This window comes from Macrobrachium nipponense, chromosome 20 (assembly GCF_015104395.2).
Source record: "Macrobrachium nipponense isolate FS-2020 chromosome 20, ASM1510439v2, whole genome shotgun sequence".
In the NCBI taxonomy this organism is placed as follows: domain Eukaryota; kingdom Metazoa; phylum Arthropoda; class Malacostraca; order Decapoda; family Palaemonidae; genus Macrobrachium; species Macrobrachium nipponense.
Genome location: NC_061089.1, coordinates 25,114,649 through 25,136,046, shown reverse-complemented (window position 1 = coordinate 25,136,046; position 21,398 = coordinate 25,114,649). Strand labels below are relative to the sequence as shown.

Sequence of the window (21,398 nt, the reverse complement as noted above, 5' to 3'; positions counted from 1 at the left end):
AGATTACGTATATACTATTTTTATTTCAGTCAATAAAAGGGCTAGAATTTGCCAAACCCCTTGCTGATTAAAATATCTAGGGTATTGTTTAATACTTTACAAAGCAGGAATATTACCTTCTACAGTTGAAGTCGTAGCTGGAACCGTTAAATTCGCTAAGGTTAGCTGCTTGCATGTAATATCTTTCCTGCAACTGAGTGGTGAGTTTAGCGGTCATTGATCCACAATCATGAAATGAGTTTTCTCGGAAAGTCTACAAATTATCTCACATTGAGTGTTATATCGACATTTTGGTAATGTCTCAGTAGCCTTTTACTTTAGGGTTTAAAGTTATATACACAAAGAATATCTTCGTTTTGTTCTTTTATACGTTTTAATAACGTTAGAAACATCACCAGGATTGTCTCAAGAAAACCCCGATGTCTTAACCGAAATAATATAAACGTTATTAAGGAAAAAGGGCAAACAAAGTCAACGACTCAGGATTGTATTGTTGCAGTATACCATTGTTATTTGACTTACATTATTGCTTAACGTTAATGTCCTGCCATTTTGCAAGTAAGACAATCAATAATATAGTCTACGAAGGAGATAATGAACGCATATGATAGATAATTAATTATTATACACGGATTTAAATCTGTGATTGAATTTGATAAACATAATATTCTGGGGTTCTGTCGTCAGCTAGTAATAGTAAAATATTGATGGGGGACATTTTAGCTAGCTTCAGAATGCTTTCCACAGAATGTTAACTTGCTCTGCACTCAAATAGGTAGTTTTCACCTTCATATCTTAATTTACTGCAATGTTGAGCATAAGAGATAGATTAGTGATAGTGGTTTGTTACATTCAGTACAGGATTTATTGTGACATATAAGTAAACAGAACTCTGTAAACAGCTGAATTATATATGCTAGCACAATTAATGAAGTTTAAGGTATAGAAAGGAAAAATTTCATACAGTATGCAATGCTTATTTTGCTTCTTAGGAACGCACACCGCCTTTACATACACCCACTCATATGTATGTATATTATATGATATATATATTATATATAGCTGTGTGTATTTATGTACGTACATATGTAATACATTTGTGTGTGTATGTATATATACATAAAATTAAAAGATCGACAGTTGCATATAGATTGACGGAGCATGTTTGAAAACATGCAATACTGCGTGTTATTGTGATTATAAATATACAATTCTATAAACAATTGTGGAACTTTTAATCTTAACAAAAAGGCACGACATATGGTTGTTTTTGTCATATTGCACACACACACACACACACACACACACACACACACACCACACACACACACACACATATATATATATATATATATATATATATATATATATATATATATATATATATATATATATATAGTGGGTGTGTGTGTGTGCGTGTGTGCTTCTTGTACTATCGCCTTTGACATAGTTTCATACATATTTTTTAGATAAATATGTTTGATATGATGTTTGTCAAAATTACCGTCTATGACAGGAGAAGACCCTTTGCTGATGTCTGAGATAGCTTAGAAATGGGTAGGTATTTGCGTCGTGCGGGTTGGAGGGGATTTAGTTGTGCTTAGGAGGCAATGGCGTCAGAGGTTGCATCCTTTAAAAATAACACCCAGTTGCTACCAAGTCGCGATTCTGTTTTTGTGGCTTGAACTGGTTTCTCCCCCTAGTCTTCAAATTAGCTTTAATGGCCCCATAAGTGTTTTTGTGTATGTGGGTCGGGGATGTGTTTGTGGTAAGTAGAGATGGTAGGTTTATTATTTCATTCGTCTATATTAGATACCTTTGTCGAGTAAACAACCGATCCCATTCTTCCAAATCTATTTAGGCCTCATTTTATTATAAAAAATATGTAAAGAGTTTAAGTAGTATACGGGTACGTTTCACTACCTGGAAGAAGTGTATTGTGTAATGTAATACGATTTCAAACACATAAATTTTTATGTATCGTCACTCAACAACATGTAAGTTTGTATTGAGTGAAATGATTACAATTTTCCTTACTATGAATGAATGAATCTATTGAGCATTGTAATAGGGCTCACTAGGATATATTTTTTCATCTATATTTTTCACACCAAACACGAAGACTTGATAACTCGTGAAATTATGAAAGAGCATTTCAGAAATGAACCAGCGTACTGCCTTTTCCGTCCATTTGCCTTTCCTGGGCGTAGCGCTCAAAGCCTAACGTATTTGTGTGAGTGACCTCCCAAGGAGTTATCAAATAAATCTGTCCGGAGCACAAAAGGACCCTACTCCAGTCAAAGCCCCCTTTGATACAGCGCCCATAGCATAATCCCGGCAGAGAAAAGTTCTCACCTGTATTTCTCACGCTTTGTACCTCAGAGGGGCCTGCCCTAAATGAGCACAATGGAACTTATAGAACTCACAAAAGCCTTAAGGTACCAAGCAAATACAGCCCAGCTTCCCCGTGCTTACCTATAAAATTTTACTCTCCCCCAGCTACCTTCCGTTTTCTTTACAGCAAAGCTTCCTGTTTTCTATGAATGTCTAATTTAGGGGATATGATGAAGAAAAGGAATAAGCTCACTGAGAAGAAGATTAGGAAGCTATGTGGAACACTAGAAAATATTTCATGATATTGATATAAAAGAATTTAGACGGAAACTCAGAAATGTAACATTTTAGAAGATGATGATAGAAGGAAAATCATGTTAATATTAGAAGACTTTCGTTGGCTTTGCCAAAATTTTAAGTGCGGTAGGGGTTTGGATTTAAACATGTAAAGGGTTTTTAACATCTAATTTGTAAAAAAAAAAAAAAAAAAAACTGTGAATCAACCAGTAGTAGGCTTCTTTTTCGTTAGAGTTTTAAGTTATAAAATACAGGGCTTGATTTCGTGCCTTTACATGTTGTAAGAACGTTAAAGACAATCCTGAGGAATAAAAATCAAGCATTTGCTTAAAGCAAAAGCTTGTAAGAAAAAGCAAAAGCTCGAGTAGCAAATGGTAGCAGAACTTAGCAAAAAGTAATTGCTTAAAGTCTTATGAATAAAAATGATCAGCGTTTGCTACCTTTTGCTAAATGGATTCCGAGCTTTTGCTTAGAGACCCAGCCACGCACTACTCATGTGTTCTAGACATTCCTAACCGGTATACGGATAAACGCAGAAGCTCATTTGAGTTTTCTGGTTAATTTGGCTTTGATTACCAGTCGTTTCAGGCAGAAGGAGTTTAATTTGTATGAAATATGGAACAAGACAATTATAAATAATTATTGAAATAAATGCCTCTTGGTTATCCTTAACTCCGAATCAAATAGTTTTTTTTCAAAAATTCTCAAGATGTTATCTTTTCCCTCTTCGTATACATACTACTAGTGGATGTGAATACTTACTATACGTAATTTTAAAACAGCAGATGCGCCGACTAATTATGTGATACCAAAAGTTCTAATATTACTGTGCAATTACTACATCGGCAATAGGAAATGGTAGGAGTGTTTGTGGTACTTGTAGTAGTAGTTAAGGACTGTTGCAGTTGTAGTTCTTTTATCTGCTGCTTAGGTAGAGTATCTTATTAACATAGATAAAGTGTTATATATATATATATATATATATATATATATATATATATATATATAGATATACATATACACGTGTGTGTGTGTTTGTGTATACTATACATAATATAAATAGTATATATGTATATTATACATGTATATATATAAATAGTATAGTGATAGATATATATATGTATATAATATACTTATATATTATAATGTATATATATATATATGTGTGTATATACTATATAATTAATAATGTAATATAATATAATTCCTAATATAAATAGGGATGTAGTATTACTATAAATATATATATTAATTATATATATACATTATATATAATAATATAATTTATATTATTATATATATGTTATATATTATAATTTATAGCTAATATTATTACCATATAATATATTAAATTTTATATATATAGTGTATATTTAATAACTTATATATATACAATATATATATATTATATATGATTATATATAATATATAATATATATAATATATATTATGTATATATGTTTACATGCAATAGAAACACAATTATATAACACCATACAACAATTTTGATGAGTTTTTCTTTAACAAATTTAAAGAAAATCAATCATCATGTGAGGTTCACTGGAGCTTCAAGCACCTCCTGAGCTGCCTTAAACTTTTGTAAGCTATTGCTTCGAAGTGTAAGCAATTGCTGGGCTTTATTCATAGGAAATAAAGCAATTGCCGATCATTTCTAAGCATTTGCTTGAACTTAAGTATCAGCTGTAAGCATTTGCTTTGTTTTATTCATTGGAAGTGAAGCAAATGCTGCACAATCCAAGCAAAAGCATTTGCTCAACGTTTTATTCAGCAGGGCCATATATATCTTAAACACGTTCACTTCACTTATGGTAATGTAGACGTCATTAGGAAGAAATAGCCACAAAACTGTATAGGAAATAGTGGGCAGCATAGAATGTGTAGTTAGTCACATTACTTTAGTTGTTTTGTCTTCATAGTTCGTTCGCCTTACTTTCATACTGTATGATAAAGAAAGGAAACTTTCCTTTGGAAAACAGGTTCATCTTGTCCTGAAACCATACTGTTCCTTTGGGGTTGCAGAAAAAAAAGTGGTTTTTATTCGCCTGACTTTTTCTGAGAAAACTCAGTGAATTCCCAAGGGTCCCTGTGGGGTCTCGGGAGCCAGAGAGTCTTTCTGGTTAACCTTTAATCTCTCAATCAGCATTTCAGCTCAATGTCGATTTTCCTTCTGGATGTTAAAGTGGTCTCTGCTGTTTGTATGAGGCGACTGTTTTAGGAAACCGAATAAGGAGACGAGAGAGAGAGAGAGAGAGAGAGAGAGGAGAGGAGAGAGAGAGAGAGAGAGAGAGAGGGGGGGGGGGACTGATGTTCAACAAAGATGATTGATAAGACAACGTTTATAGAAAGTGACTGTTTTCAGAGAGGAAATGAGACTATGATACGTACAAAAAAACGCTTTTGGTATATGTATATATATATATCTATATATATATATATATATATATATATATATATTATTATATATATTATATACAGAGAGAGAGAGAGAGAGAGAGAGAGAGAGAGAGAGAGAGAGAGAGAGAGAGAGAGAGTACCTCTCAAGCATGAATAGTATGAAAGTTAATATTTTTCCTTAAAATTATTCATCTAAACTGGTACTCAGTAATCGTTATTGACACGAGGATTTAGATGAATAAATATATGCAAGAAAAATTAATAATAGTTAGTGCTTGAAATAATAATTTGAAAATTTTATGTAATTCAGTGTTTACGAATGGGATGAGGTCACTTAAAGAACATGTGATTATATTATGACTAGGGAGCCACAAGGGCCCTTTTACAATGCCACCATGTGTGGTTTAAGATTATCGGAATGGCCCAACAGTCACGAGGAAGCAAATAGCCAGATGCCACATGTGACAGATGTTTCAATGTTTCCCAGTAGAGACTGGAACAATATGGTAGCGTAAGCCATAATCTCTCAATGTTCACAACATTCATCTTTGTTATCTTTGTCCTTAGTTTCGCATGATGAAAGAAATAAAAAAATACTATAGTAAATATAAATGGTTTATTTTTGACTGCTTAAAAGCCATATCGAAATGTTTTAGTATTTGTTGGAATCTGCTAGCATTTCAGTTGAAATAGATGAGAAAAAATCATTTCAATAAAATTCTTTTAATAATTGCACTTTGCAGTTTCAAACGGCTTACCCAAAATAACCATTTTATGGCTTGTGCGTGGCTGTTCAAATCGTTACTTAATAAGGTACTTTTTAAGATAAACACCGGATGAAAACGAAAGATGGTTAAAAGGCTTAAAGGACGGGGAAATGAGCTGGTGATAACAAGGCAAGGTGACTTATGGGCAGGAGGTTGTCTGTTGGTTAAAGAGAGAGAGAGAGAGAGAGAGAGAGAGAGAGAGAGAGAGAGAGAGATTATACCCTAGTAGGGTGCGGACTGCCTCGTTGAACCCCTGCTGTTCTGTAATGATGATATGATAGCTTGAGTTGAAAGAGTACTAGTAAGTCACGTCAGTTATTTTTTCCCCTCCCTTTTGTTGTCTCTATTTTACATCTAGCTGCGATCCTCAGCAGTCGACTAGTAACCAGGATTTTATTTCAGTATCTGGGTCAATATTCATTCCAAACTTTTAAGGAGAGTTTACTAGAGTTCCTGATGAACGAAAATAAACTATTTCATTGAAATTTAAATATTTGAAAAGGGTAGTTTTTTTCATGTTGACATTTTTATAACCACAGATAGTCTCTTTTTTTTCATTTTGACATTTTTATAACCACATACAGTAGTTTTTTCATTTTGACATTTTTATAACCACAGATAGTCAAAAATAGAAAGTAAGGAAATAAAAGTGGAAGATATTTTTCAGACAATTGGTGAATGAAAAATATAATTTTTGTCAACGTACAGAATTCCAAAAGGGAACTGCGGACAAACTTTGCAAATCAAAACAGGCGAGAGGACGTGATCCAGGAAGTGCAGAAGGGAGGGAGAAGGTATCCTTTGGGAGAGAGGAAGGAAGCAACGAAGAAAAAATAAGAAAAAAAGAATAGTTGTTGTGAGGAAAGGGAAACAGGGATTTAGGATTGCGAAAGTTTTCCTGCGAATTGAGTATTCACTGGAAGATTCTTCCTCTTTCCATTCATGGTTAATTCTTTGAATAAGAAATACACACATACATACTTATCCATGTATATATATATATATATATATATATATATATATATATATATATATATACAAATTGAAAATTCATATTAAGAGGAATGAAGATTATTGTGAAATTATGGTTTGTTTTTGTAACAGTTGTTACAGCACTTCTGAATAGCCATTTATAGATAATCTCTTAATAAATGAACCTATTAACTAATTAATTAAATAATGTATTGATTAATTACTTAATTTAATGATCGAGTTTAAGATAGAAATATTTATGCCTTGTTATAAATATTCTTCAAAATATTACTTGATGCAAAGGAAAAGGTGAACAAATGAAGATATTAATATAATTCTCTCTCTCTCTCTCTCTCTCTCTCTCTCTCTCTCTCTCTCTCTCTCTCTCTCTCTCTCTCTAAGTATAATCCTGGTTTCATTAATAGTATGATTTGTCTGCACTTGCCCCTCTAAAGTACAAAGCAGGTTTCGTAAGCCAAGTCTCGAAATAATTTTCGGTCTCTCACAACAAGGGGTAATTCTTCAAGGTTATTACCGCCTCTTTATGCTATTAAATCAAACCCTCAACCCCCTCCCCCCAACCCACACACACACCATAACCCCTGCCATTATCAGTATCGTGCTTTAAAGCAGCAAGCAATAATCTTTGTTCTCGTTGTTAACGTCCCTTATTCTATTAACGGCTAGAAATTTCAACATTAAAATCATCTTTGAAGATGATCTTATGATCAGGTAAAGATATATGCCACATAAATCATAAATCGTTCGTGAAAGGTGAATAATATTTATTCTTTTCTCTCTCTCTCTCTCTCTCTCTCTCTCTCTCTCTTGGTTGATTGCTGTTTGAAGGCTTAAAAAAATTAACCGAATTTCCATTATTTTTCTCATTGTAAATACCAACAAGCCATGACAACATTTATTCCTTCGCACTCTTGGGACCCATGTTGGGTCTTCTTAAGTGCTAAGAGAAATATTTACACAATCTTTGAACGCTTAAATGTGGATGTTCTTATCTTTGTGTGTAAACTTCAGAGTTTTTCATTTAAAGAAACAAATGTAGTTTTTATCAAATTAATAATTTTGCTCAATCGTCATCTGTTTAATGAAGGATGAAAATTCTTCATAAAAAAAACCTGAAGTTTATAAGCTGATTAAATACGATCTTTATGGTTCAAGCTGATAAAATTCCCAAATATTTGGATATGTTGGTTTTGTTGCCTGTTGTTTTTCATGTAAGTATCAGTGTGTGTCTGTGAGTGTGTGTGTGTATTTTTCTCTCGTTCTAGTGGAGTTATTGTCATGTCGACTTCAACATATGTGCTAAAAAACTGGTTCTGAAGATGGAAAATGCCTGTGAAATTTCATCTTCAAGGGACTTTATGGAAGCAGTTCTTCATGCTTTACAATTTAATAACACTTCATAACTTTCCAAGATGATCTAACCAGGGAAAAAGACAAATAACGCAAATTTGTATTGCCCCTGTTAAACACTTGACTGATTTACATTTTTTTTCTAACGCCGTAGTGTTGTTGGAAAAGACGCCCGATTATCACGTTTAGAGTTAAAATTAATTTAATCAGCACCATACTTTAAAGATCTATGGAGTAAAGTCGAATGATACGTCATGTAGCTATATTTAAATTTCAGTTTCACTGATTCAGTTAACAACTATTATCTAATATTGTGATGTTCATTCATTGCAGAAAAATAATAGTAATTGTGCAATGGTAATCTACGGATTTTTTTCCTGTATAATTATCATTATTCAGATGTATGGAAATACATGATAATGTTACACAGAGAAGCATTTGATTTTATTATATGTAATTTACTATGTCAGCTGGCAACGATTGTCTTTCGGGGTACCATGTAATAAGGTCTGTAGATTATTATAGGACGAAGGAAGCATGAGCGTTTGATAATGATCTATCAAAAGGAACGCTTGACAGTGAGCTTTATATCACACCGCCTTCATGCGGTGAGGAAATTCCTACGTGCACCGAACGTGAAAGTTTATTGCTCTTAATTAGTGAGCACCTACATCTTTCCTCATAATATAAACATGGATATGGAAATAGTAATAACATTGTGGTCGACGTCGGCATTGGAAAAACAAACTCTTCTCAAAATAACAAAGAATGAATGAATGAGAGCGAAAGAAAAAAGACAAGCAAAAAAAAACGTAACGTAAAATAGTCGTCGTCAAAATTTAGTTTTCTGGCCGTCGCTTAGGGAAGAAAAGTTGTCTCTTATTTCTGCCGGTGTTTATTTTGTTGTGCTTTAATTCCCTCTTCGTATCACGTATGTTTTCTTGTTCTGCTTTATGGTTCGTGGCACTTCCCAAACTGAACATCAAAGACATTGCTGTTCGTCTAGTTGATTGCATTCCAGGTGACAATCATTGACACTTCAGTAATTTCAAATCAGTATGATGTCAATTGTACGGCGATACCACAGCGATTTTATTTTAGGCCTGCAAATTATTACCTCATAATAATGTAAGGAAAAGTGTATCCAGACCGTACTACCAATGTTTTGAAATGAAGTCAGTGTGCTACAGCGCCGGTTGGCATTTTTGTGGGTTGTTTTGTTCTCTAAAATTGGATAAAAGGAGAATCGAAAAAGTAATTAATTAGTAGAGTTTCGTTATTATGGATATTTTCAGGGAACATTAAGGTCGTCTGCTTCAGCAAATACGAATTGTGTTTAATATGAAATAATTTTAGTTGCCCCTCGCAGCCCTGCCTCTCTCTCTCTCTCTCTCTCTCTCTCTCTCTCTCTCTCAAAAGGGGTCCTTAAGATTGATAGACCAAAATAAGATGAATGAAAATGGTAAAAATGCATATTTATTCTGTTCCTCGGTTTCTGTATGGATTAAATAACTTTAGTTTACCAAAGATCTTGTATTCAAAGGATATCTCATAGATAAAGAACAGAAATGATATCGTTTCAAGGGATATGGGATGCATCTTTATGTTATAATAATCTTCCTTTTCACCATTTACTTTTGAGAAATTAAGTTCATTTTTTTAACTCTCAAAATAATTTGATTCGTCGCTATTGACTGAAAATACCAGGAAATCATCTGTTATCTTACATTTATTTTGTTTTTGCTATGTATTGTCCGTATTCTTGTTTGGTCATATTTGTTATATTAATAATGATAGATCTATTATTATTATTGTTATTATTATTTTTTTTTCTATGACAGTCCTCCAGTTCGACTGGTTGGTATTTATAGTGTGGGGTTCCGGGTTGCATCCTGCCTCCTTAGGAGTCCATCACTTTTCATACTATGTGCGCCGTTTCTAGGATCACACTCTTCTACATAAGTCCTGGAGCTACTTCAGCCTCTAGTTTTTCCAGATTCCTTTTCAAGGATCTTGGGATGGTATCTAGTGTTCCTATGATTATGGGTACAATTTCCACTGGCATATTCCATATCCTTCTTATTTCTATTTTCAGGTCTTGATACTTATCCATTTTTTCCCTTTCTTTATCTTCTATTATTATTATTATTATTATTATTATTATTATTATTATTATTATTATTATTATTATTATTATTATTATTATTATTATTATTATTATTATTATTCAAAATATGGAGCAATCAGAAAGGCTGTTAACTTGGAGAACAAGTGTATTATTGTATATTTTAAGATTAATTGAGAAAGATATAGTGCTACGTATGTACTACAGGTCATGGCGTGTAAAACAGTATGAAATTAGATTATCAATAAAGTCCTAAGTTGCGCTGGAAGCGTCCAGGCTAGCCTCACAACTTAACCGTTGCTTCCTGATCTGTTATGGTTATGACCGACTTCTGTTAGGGGCTGGACTAAAGACTACAACAACTAGAAGAGTTGCATCCCCTGTCTGCTTGACTATGTAATTTTCTAGGCCAAGTCATGACACTAGCAACGGCTTAAAACAATAGAGGCCCAGCTCTCTTCCTTATAGAACATCAGAGAAGCGAAATATATGCTCACTAAAAAAATAAGAACCAAGTTGAGGATGACTCAAAAGAAAGCAAAATGAAAATTTGGAATAAGTTAGAGTATGTAAAAGCGGATACCTTGGGTTGCAAAATGTTTATATAGGACCTTTACAGTTAATCAAGTAAAAGGTAGAGCTGTAAGTACATTAATTTAAGCTGTTTTTCCTTCTCTAAACTTGAAGTTTCGTTAATCTCAACGAAGTTTGAGATTCTCTCTCTCTCTCTCTCTCTCTCTCTCTCTCTCTCTCTCTCTCTCTCTCTCTCTCTCTCTCTCTCTCTCTGTCGATGAGACGAAGGAAAGTGAATCATAAAGACTTAATGTGCAAAAAATGTGGGAGAGGGTGGCATTGCTCCGTCGGTATTAAACTTTCATCTCCCTAAATTTAGAGCGGCGAGACGCGTGGTGTGAATGCATAAATTTTCCCAATGGCTACCCTTGGCTTCCCATCTTACGCTGCCACGCAGATGTGTTTACGAAAATAACAACATGGCGGAAATAACAATAGCAAAAATATGCCCTAAAGAACTCATTGACGTTTCCTGTTGCTCTAATGAGCAGCGGCAGAATCACTACAACAACGCGCTATGTTGGCCCTGCGTTGTTTTATGTTGTTGTGTTGAGAGGAGCTGGCTCAAGCGAAACTTTTTATAGTTGCTTAGGTTTCATTGAGGATGCTGAGAAATCTCTCTCTCTCTCTCTCTCTCTCTCTCTCTCTCTCTCTCTCTCTCTCTCTCTCTCTTTCGAAATACAAATGTATTTATAAGGGCGTTACGAATTATGTTGCATTTAAATGTTAAGTATCCGGATTTTTTACACATTGTAAACATTGAAAGTAGAAGCTTTATTGAAAGAGTGTGTAGATATTCAGCATCATCAAATCCTCATTTGAAGGTTGCTATGTCATGTTGATTGATTGTTACTGTTTCCGGTAATAATGGGGTGTTGATAGAACATTAGCCAGAGCGGCGAATCCTGACTTTAATGACCCTATACATATGCTTATTTTTTCGTAACGTGGTCCTCTGAATTATGTTAGAGGATGATGTACTCTCTGGGAAAAACCCATAATTTTTTAAACATCTTAGTAGAGCTGTGACGGCAGATGGCATTAGTTTGGTCGAATTGTAATTTCCTTTATGGAGCAATGGTTCATTTACTGCAGACATTTTTATTCCCGCTTGTGCAAATTTTCTCTTAGTATGAAGGGTCCAGTTGTCAAGGAGGTTTTCCTATTTATCTCTGGTTGTCTTCAGAAATGTGTCCATGATCTTATGTTGGCAACATACTTTGATTCGTTTTCTCTTCATAATTCTGTGGGTGTATATGATTAATTATTCTTCGTCAGTAAGCTTTTTCCTTTCGAACAACGGGTGGCTCTCAAGAAAAGAGACAAAGATAACCATTATATTCAAACACAAACTACTGGATTCTGATTAAACACCCTGTGCAGAAAATTCCCACAACACCAACTGCTTCAAACAGTAACACAGAAAACTCACCAGTAGCATATTGAACCCTCCTACTTACATATATTTTTTAATTGCCTCTCTCTCTCTCTCTCTCTCTCTCTCTCTCTCTCTCTCTCTCTCTCTCTTATAATTATTTCATTATTAATCAATTCTCTATTGAATGTTTGCATCTCTATTCCTGTTAAATGATTTAAGTTTTTTTTAAGCAAATACAGTTGTGTTCATGAATCCTTTACCATTAGGCACACTCGGAGCAGCACACAGGAGCTATAGTAGACTCACATCAACCATGCATCTGATGTCTAGGCCAGTCCCTTATGACGCTCCTGATTGGCTGTTGATAAACCAATTACAGGGCTGGAAACTCTTAGTCTCTCGAGAGAGTTCACATAGGGAGGATGTATGTTCTGCCTCTCCAGAAGGATACTTTTGAAAGACGTATCCCTCAGGAAAGGTGGAACATACATCCTGCCTATGTGAACTCTCTCGAGAGAGCCTAAGAGTTTCCAGCCCTGTGATTGGGTTATCCACAGCCAATCAGGAGCGTCGTAAGGGACGGGCCTAGACATCAGATGCACGGTTGATGTGAATCTACTATAGTTTCTCTCCCTTTTACTGTAGTGCTTACCATGTGAATCACATTTCCCCATTAGGGGTATATATATGTATGCGTGCATGATGTAGGTACATGTGTGTCTGTGTGTATGTAGCTGTTTATACACGTATTTGTGAAAATATTCATTTCTTTTTTGACCATGTTTTTCTCCGACTTCGGTGATTAAAACTGATTCTGTGTCTACTGCAAAAAGTAGTGCACTAGATTCCTAACATTTTTCTCGCCTTTGGTGTGCCTTTTTATTTAAAGGAATCGATATTTGCATTTGCCATCAATCACAATAAGGTCATAGAGACCACCCACCTACTCTAGTCTTTGCCAAGATTTATCTCTCTCTCTCTCTCTCTCTCTCTCTCTCTCTCTCTCTCTCTCTCTCTCTCTCTCTCTCTCTGTCGTATTGGGGATTTCAAGTTCGAGGAAACCAGTATCCGAATTTACTTACGGGATTAGATTTCAGCTCCACAGTCGTAAGATTGCAAAGATTGCAAACAAATCTAATGCCCAAAAGGTCATCAGTTCACGTCAGGCAATTCCATTTCGAAAAATGCTTTTATTTTTCCGTAGCCCTTTGTGCGATGCGGGAGCAGAGGGCAAACATGGAATTGTTTGACTTTTTTTCGTTTCAAAAGGCGTGGCTTTTAAAAGACATCACGCACAAATATGAAAAAAACAATGCGGAACGGGAGTGAGTATTTTTTATTTTTTGTCAAAAAAACATACAAAGGTTTAACGTTATATTCTTGTAAATGCATCGTTTTATATATATATATATATATATATATATATATATATATATATATATATGTTTGTTTTTTATTTTTTTGTAGGTCATTTTCAAGAATCACATTCGATACATCAAAATATGGTGGGAGAAAAGGAATATTTCGCATGAAGTATGTTTACAGTACGTTTTTAGGTTTTAGGAGAAGATGTTAATTAAGTCAGTAAATGTAAACCCATGAAAAAGATACGTTATAATTTTGATTTTGTTGAATATTTTCATTACGAGTTTTCAGCTGTATCGCAAGGCCATAACAGAAATATGATGAAGCAATGGCTGCCAATATAAATTTGTATAGAGAGCTACACACAATATTCTTTTACTTTTGTCCGCGTGTTGAAGAATGATATAGAAGTTATTGTATTCATTTGCACTGTATTCGTGAAGTAATACGATTAACTAGGAACGATCTGAGATTTTTCTCCCGAGCATTTGACTGGGGAAAGTTAAGTGTGGAAATACCAAAACTTGTTAAATCCACGGAGCTTCGTAAATTCAAACCGGAGCGGCCTATATTATAAAATTCGTTAACTGAAGATGAACTTATTCTATTTTCCGAGATAAAAGACCATTCTCAATGTTAGTTTTGTAGGCATATTAAGCGCATCTTTCCTTGTCCATATAGCAGTACAAATAGATTATTTTAGTTCTTTCTTGATATTGTTGTAGCATAGGTACGAATTTTTTTTATAGATTAGTTACTACATTTGGAAGTATTCTTAATCCTTATCTTTGCTCGTGACAGAGATATCTACTAACACAGGTCTTTTCACCATTCACTTGGTTCCCCTCCAGTTATGAACCGCGGGAAGGATAATTTTTCTACAATATTTCGTTTATATGTTGGAGAATTTGTTTTCAGTACTGTAGTTTTAGTGATTTTTTTAAAGTTAAAATTTTACCTTCGTTTTTGGAACATAGAATACCCGGTGTCTGTGTATTTATATATTTACCGACGTCAAAACGAAGACAATAATTAAATCTGGCAGTCTGTGATTTCCGTTTTCTTAAAATTTATGACCAAAATGTCTGAGGGCTCCTTCTCGAATTTTCAGTCATGAAGGTATATCTGTAATTATCAACACTGTAACGTGACTTATTTTCATACATTGTTTTCGGGTCATGTTCTCTCATTTTTATTGTTACATTTTGATTTATTTTCTTATTTTTGTTTTTCCACTAAGCTTTAGTTTAATAACCGTATATTATAGAGATTCCTCAGTAATCCATAAACTTCCTAATGTATCTGAAAACGATAGCTGAATAAAAAGGGGGAGACTCACTAGGAATCGATTACAGCTGGCTTGCCCAGTTATAGACACTTCGCTCTTGCGCATGTGCAAGAGACCACATGAAGGTTCTTTTGAAGTCTGTGAAGTAAAGTCACTCATCCAGATGTCTAGAAATGTGGCTCTTCGCAAATGGTTCTCCAGTGAGGTCCAAGCAGTGGCTTCAAGACTACACACTGAGATATTCATTTATATTTAAAGGTAATTCATTACAAGGAACAACTATTATTAGGCCAAACTACTAATGCATATCTTACAATTTGAAGTAGTGATATTGATTTTCAGAGAATTTTCGTTCATTGTTTTTCTACTAATCCCTTTTAACAGCTTTAATAAATCATAAGGTTTACTATATATATATATATATATATATATATATATATATAATAATATATTATATATCTATATATATATAATATATATATATATATATAAATAATATATATATTGTTAAATTTAGTTGCCAAATTGAAGTTGGATGTATAAGTGAAAATGAGACTTTCCTTGTTGTGTCATTTTGTTCCGTTGGGTGAATTTTGTGCTTTACCTGGTAGGGGATCTTAGGCATAAGCCAGAATTGCCGAGCAGATGGAGATTTGGAATGTAGAATGGCATCAAGGGAGAAAGCGAAGCACTAAGACATCGCAGAGGGGGACAGACCCGCAACCCCTCACTCTCATGTGGCGCGTTTTTCTGCGTCTTTTACGTGAATGTATTCATTTTGTTCTTCAGAAATAAGGAGCTATGACCCACCTCTACTGTCTCTATGTCTTCGATCACAGAAGAGTATGCCAGGGATAAAATTTATAAAAAGGATTTATTGCTTCCGGGAATCAAGCATTACGTCTTATCTTAGGTAAACCTTAGGCATAAAAGGAAACTTTCAAGAGTGGGGAAACAAGATCAAATAAGAAGAGTCAAATAACAACTTAAGGGCCATCCATCATGTAATCTGCAATAAACAAGCAACGTAGAAAATCTTTATTAGGCTGTATGATATATAATTCCAAGATTTGTAACACGCTCATGGGACCATGACATAAAAATTAATTTTGATTTTAGATCAAAGGCTTTTGAACTTGCTCACGAAGCTCCTCAGTTGTTTGTAAACCTGGGGCAAAAAACTTCCGTAGACTTTTATGTGTCAGATGGCATCCATTAGTCGCACTCACCATTTTATAATGTTTATGAAGAGAAAAGTTGTAAAGAAATCCTCCTGATTCCCAAAATTCTTTCTTATTTATATATTTTCCAGGGAAAATCTTGATTTTTGATATCTAGGGAAGCATGTGCCCGAGGAATAAGGTACGTTATCCTTTACCGAAAGAATGTTGGTTGATATAATTTTCCCATCATATTTTTCTTTGTAGGTGGTAGGGAAAAGATTTTTTATGTACTTGTCTGTTCATCAGAAATAGATCTGAATCATAGTTACATGGATCAAAGATCTATAAACTAGTTTTCGCGTAGCGTGAACGATTTATAAATATATATATATATATATATATATATATCATATAGATATATTTATAAATTTATATATATATATATTATATATATATATATATTTATATATATATAGGACTGCTTCCTTAACTTCAGTTTTGTTATTATCTGAGTACTGTGAAGTCTGGTGGAAACTTCTGAAATATGCCCTTTTTTTCGTAAACATAACAATATGAACTATTTTATATATAGTATAAATTTGATGTACATCTGATGAACAGTCCTTCCATTTCCACGTTTTATTCTTATCCTTCATTACCCAGTATCTCCAACCATCCACACCAGTTGCCTGTTAGACATTTCTACGACCATCCCGTGTCTAAGACATCCATTTCTCAAGAGAGGGGACAGGGGCTGGTGTGTAACGTACCATACCACAGTTCAGAGAGGATGGGCGGGGGCGGGTGTGTTACCTGAGATCCCCTCCACTGTGTGACAGGAAAAAGAAGGAAGGGGGAACTTCTCTAGCGCATCTTCCCTTGAAACCTCTTCGATAGCAACAATTCGTGGCAATTCTCTTTGTAAGTTCTGATCTCTGACAGATTTTTCCGGTTTTAAATGGGTTTGTTCCTGGCGTATGCCCTTTCTTTTGTAAGAATTAATCTTAGACTTCGAGACGTTTGTTGTTTGTTATAACGGGGTCTCTGTATACGTACGCATTGCCCTGCCACATAAGGTAGGAAGAAATATCTGATTGGTTTACTGTTAACCAAAAGTGTGTAACCAATTCTGAAATTTTGATAACGTGTTAGTTTAATAGCTCATCATCGACTCCGTCTTGCATTCCAAAAGCATGTTGTGAAATGTACGGTAATAGTATCCTTTTTATATCTCATCAACTTGAATCTGGCTGCCAAGAGGTGGTAAACCGCACGTGTTTCTTGCCAGATGTACGTGCACCCTGCTCCGATTGTTTTTAACTATGTACATCTTAGAAAAAATATGCCATTTTACTGATTCGTATTAGTTACCAATGCAGTATTTCAAAGTAAACATAGAGCAGAGAGTAAAGAAATGGGAACTTTTCTTTACGAGCAATTTGCATGTGTGCGCCTTCGTGCCGTACGATCAGTTTTCCCCCGGAAGACGGTGTGGGCATCCCGCAAAGAAGATCCAAAAATTGTAAAGGAAATGTTGGTAGTGTGGTATGGGTATGTGTGTCAGGAAGGAACGCGATGTTCCCAAATGCCCAAGGAGTGGGTGAGGGCAGCTATGAAACGGAAGGAAGTAGCTACGGGTTCAAGTTGCAGAGAGGAATTATTACATAGTGTGCGTGTGAAGCGATAACTGTTACTCAAGAATTTTCTTTCTAGTCAGATTAAAAGGAACGTTGCGTTGATTTAATGAAAAATTTAATAACTGACACTAATATTGAAAGTAAGTAAACACTGCATTGATTTTCTATATGAATGAATGACTGAAACTAACGGTAAAAGAAAACAGAACAACATGAAGAAGTCCAGTTAAAGAATTTTTCATTTGTGTGCTTATAAAGCTTGATGTCAATTCAAGTTTTATCTAAGTACAATAGCAGGAAAATGAGACTAGCAATTGGGTATTTTGTTTCTGCAAAATAACCCAAATTGCACCGGTGATTTTGTGTCTAAAACAAAAGGGCCGTTATTATAAGTGCCTTGAATCCATTGGTGAATTTAATTGTCGATTGCAATAGCAGCGTGTTAAAAATTAATAGGAGAATAGTGAGTGAGCTGGCTATAAGGAGAATTCAGGGATATGTGGGAAATCCTTTAAGCATAAAATTACTGTTTCTTCTCTACAGAAGAAGAGGAAAACGAAATCTGATTAGATTGACTACCTCGTAAACTTGAAAAGAAATATACGTTGGAGAAAACCTGAGTCACCACGAAGAACGTTACGAACCCTCTGTGGACGTCCCCTCAGGTCACCTTCTACAGAGGGGAAGAAGGTTTCCAGACTTCCTGAAGGTCTGTCTTAGAAACGAGGGGAATTCAGGGCAACGTGAGACGGCATTTTCTTTCCCCTTACCTCCTCCCCCCTTTGTTTATTCGCCTGCGGCAAACATCCCCCGGCGAAAATTAACTTACAAGTTTACCTTCAATCCGGAGCACGCTTCCACAACAAAGATTTTGGACTGAGGATGGAATGTGAGGGGCTTGGTTGATCGAAAGCCCTTGCAGATTTTTTTTTCTAAATAAGTAAGATCTTTCATCGATACATGGATGCTACTTGCTGTTAATTTAGATGCTCAATCCCAGGAAATTTTACTGGACGTCAGTGAATGGTTAGGCTGAAGGAAGAGGTAGATGAAAATCAAATAATCGAGCTGGCAAAGTTACAAAGCGAGAAATTGAAGTGATGACATCAAAATGCGAATTTCTTGAAATCACGAAATTTCTGCGAGCAGTAGTTATGTGGTTTCACTAACTCTCAATAATCGTGGAAGGGATTGTGATGAGTTCTATTGTACATATTCTCATGTGTTGATCAGAATAGGATATTAAAATGGCTTGCATCAAAGCCTCTCAGTCGGATGGATCGACTGATGACCTCCACAAAGTTCACCAACCGAAGAACCAGAAGTCAATAACACAGGTATGGTACCGAGAGTCGTTGTTTTTGTTTGTGGTTCTATGAGGTTTTTACTGTTATTTTACAACGTTTATTCTATTTTCCTGTAAAAGGGATGGCACCAGAAGGAAAGCAATGGAACAATTCACTGTTCTTTCATACTTTAATTGCTAAACCTAGGATGATCCTTCTTTGTATAAAAACTTATCGAATTATTATCCGCCTCATATTACCATTATTATACTGTTATAGCAACGGATTTATATCGCAGATTTTTGTTCCACTAAGAATTGAAAATCATTTTCACAACATGCCAGATTTAAAAGACAGTGCATGCGCACTTGAGGAATCCCTTCCCAGCGCCCCCCCCCCCTCTTTTTTTTATTTTGTTTTATCAATATTTATTGAAGTTCTCAAGGTCAACATTGTTCCCGGAAGACGGCCTGAGATTGTCCGGTTGTGAAAATGAAGTCAGTTTGCTAGATGGTGAATTTCGCTTGTGCTTGTTTGCTTCTCACTCATTCTTTTGATGGTGAATTTTTCACAACATTAAGTTTGCGAGCAAGATTTCTATGCTTTATCGCATTGGATTTCCCTGTTCTTTTGCCATGGCTACCCTTCATCAGAATGGATGAATACTCTGAGGTTTATTTTGCTTAAAATACTTAAATCATATTTTATCTTTTTTGATGTGCAATAACAGTGATGTGTATAATGTAAAATAATTTTATTACTTTCAACTAAATTTTCTTGATCCATTTACTGGACATCATGTTCAGTTGCCCAAATTAAAACTCCTTATTAATTTTACGCTGTTGTAGCTCATGTGGATTTTTAGAATCTCTGCGTAATAGCTGATCCCACGTTTCTTGTAGCATATTTCTTTTTGGAGATAAGCTATTCACATTTTTATTAAAAAAATAAAATAAATATGTTATAGTAAATAAAATATACATTAAGTCTTCACTACAATCGCGTATTCCAGAGGTGGTTTTATTAGATAAACGATTTTGTGTGATTGGCACTATTGTTGTTCAGTCGTGGCAGATGCGAGTCATCATTTCCAAGCCAGGAGTCATGTCAAAATTTGACAAAGAGGATTAGGGAAAGAACATTTTCTCTTTATACGCTTAGAGACCGAATGGATAGGAAGTAGTCACTAAGCTCTTTGGCTGTTGCTATCATTAATCAAGACCTTGATTGGTCTAAATAGTACAGCATGGCCGTCTCCTTTATGTAAGTATACCATGACCTCTGCATCTTGAATATTCCTGTCCCCTTCTGTACATTTCAGCTACGTCGTTCTAACTTTCTGTAAGGCTCCCTATATTATCCGTTGTGTGTACTTGACTAATGACCCTGGTAGTTGCAACGTGAGATATTGTATAGTCAGTCAATCAGTCAACTATAAGAGACACGCCTGTGTCTACATATAATTCGCACATAGTTCATTCCTACATCTTCCACTGATATATTATTTATCTATATATATATATTAATATAATAGTATATATATAAATATATTATAATACTATCTCAACTTCGACAACAAACTTTACTTCCCCACAAACAAATAGTATTCTCTGTATCCTGTTGTTAATATTTTAATGACTATTATTGTTGTCTGTGTTGGTGTTGTAGTCTTTGTAAAGTTAGTTGTTATAAGTTCGTGTTGTCCATTTATATCATGTGTGGACAGGGCTTTGGCGAGTCAACAGTACCTTCTGCAAAGGGTTCCGAACTCCTGTATTTTCTGTATTTACTTTTTACATTATTATTACTACGCGTGGTAGATGTATAGCTATTACGACTAATAGATGTATGGCAGGAGAACTTCTTTCATTATCTTAGTTATATAGCTATTGCTTAGAAGCACTTGCAAGTGCATATGTGTATCATTTTTCACCAGTTAGATTTAAGGGGGAAGTATTTTGACTGCATTTCTCAGAAAGAACTTGTGACTTTTGTTTGTTTCTTTGTGAAAAGTCTCGTCGACAGATAGCTAGACAGTGTGCAGATCCACAAAATTACTGATTTTTATGTTTACTGTTAGGTTTTCATTTTTTAAAAGTAAATAAAAAAAAAAGGTAAGTAGAACTTTTATAAAAGCTCGCTGTAAAATTCCAACTTTTTTAAAAGAGAAAACTTAAAAATAATGAAATGGGGGAAAACCTGCAAATGTAACAGGAAGGTTCCATTTCCTATTGCACGAACAGGTATGCAAATTAATTTCGAAGCTCTGGGCTGTGCTATTTGAATGGAATGAATTTGTATTTGATTCGTTGTCTTCCTGATTCTTGCGTTCGCTTCGCCTAACATTTAACCGCCGTTCATTTTTGGTTAACTCGTCGTTCTCTTGCATTTTTCTTTTCGATAACTTTCTTTATTTGTTTATTGGTT

General features: G+C 34.7%; 1 protein-coding gene across 1 annotated transcript in view; it reads left to right on the top strand.

Moving 5' to 3' along the window:
• The first annotated feature begins 17,602 nt into the window (after positions 1 to 17,602).
• The window catches only part of LOC135223627 (neuron navigator 3-like), a 451,104-nt gene continuing 447,308 nt past the window's right edge, over positions 17,603 to 21,398 (top strand). Inside the window, exon 1 of the mRNA XM_064262246.1 lies at positions 17,603 to 19,022. Coding sequence (XP_064118316.1) covers positions 18,933 to 19,022 — 90 coding nt within the window. The 5' untranslated portion in view covers positions 17,603 to 18,932. The remainder of the gene's footprint in view (positions 19,023 to 21,398) is intronic.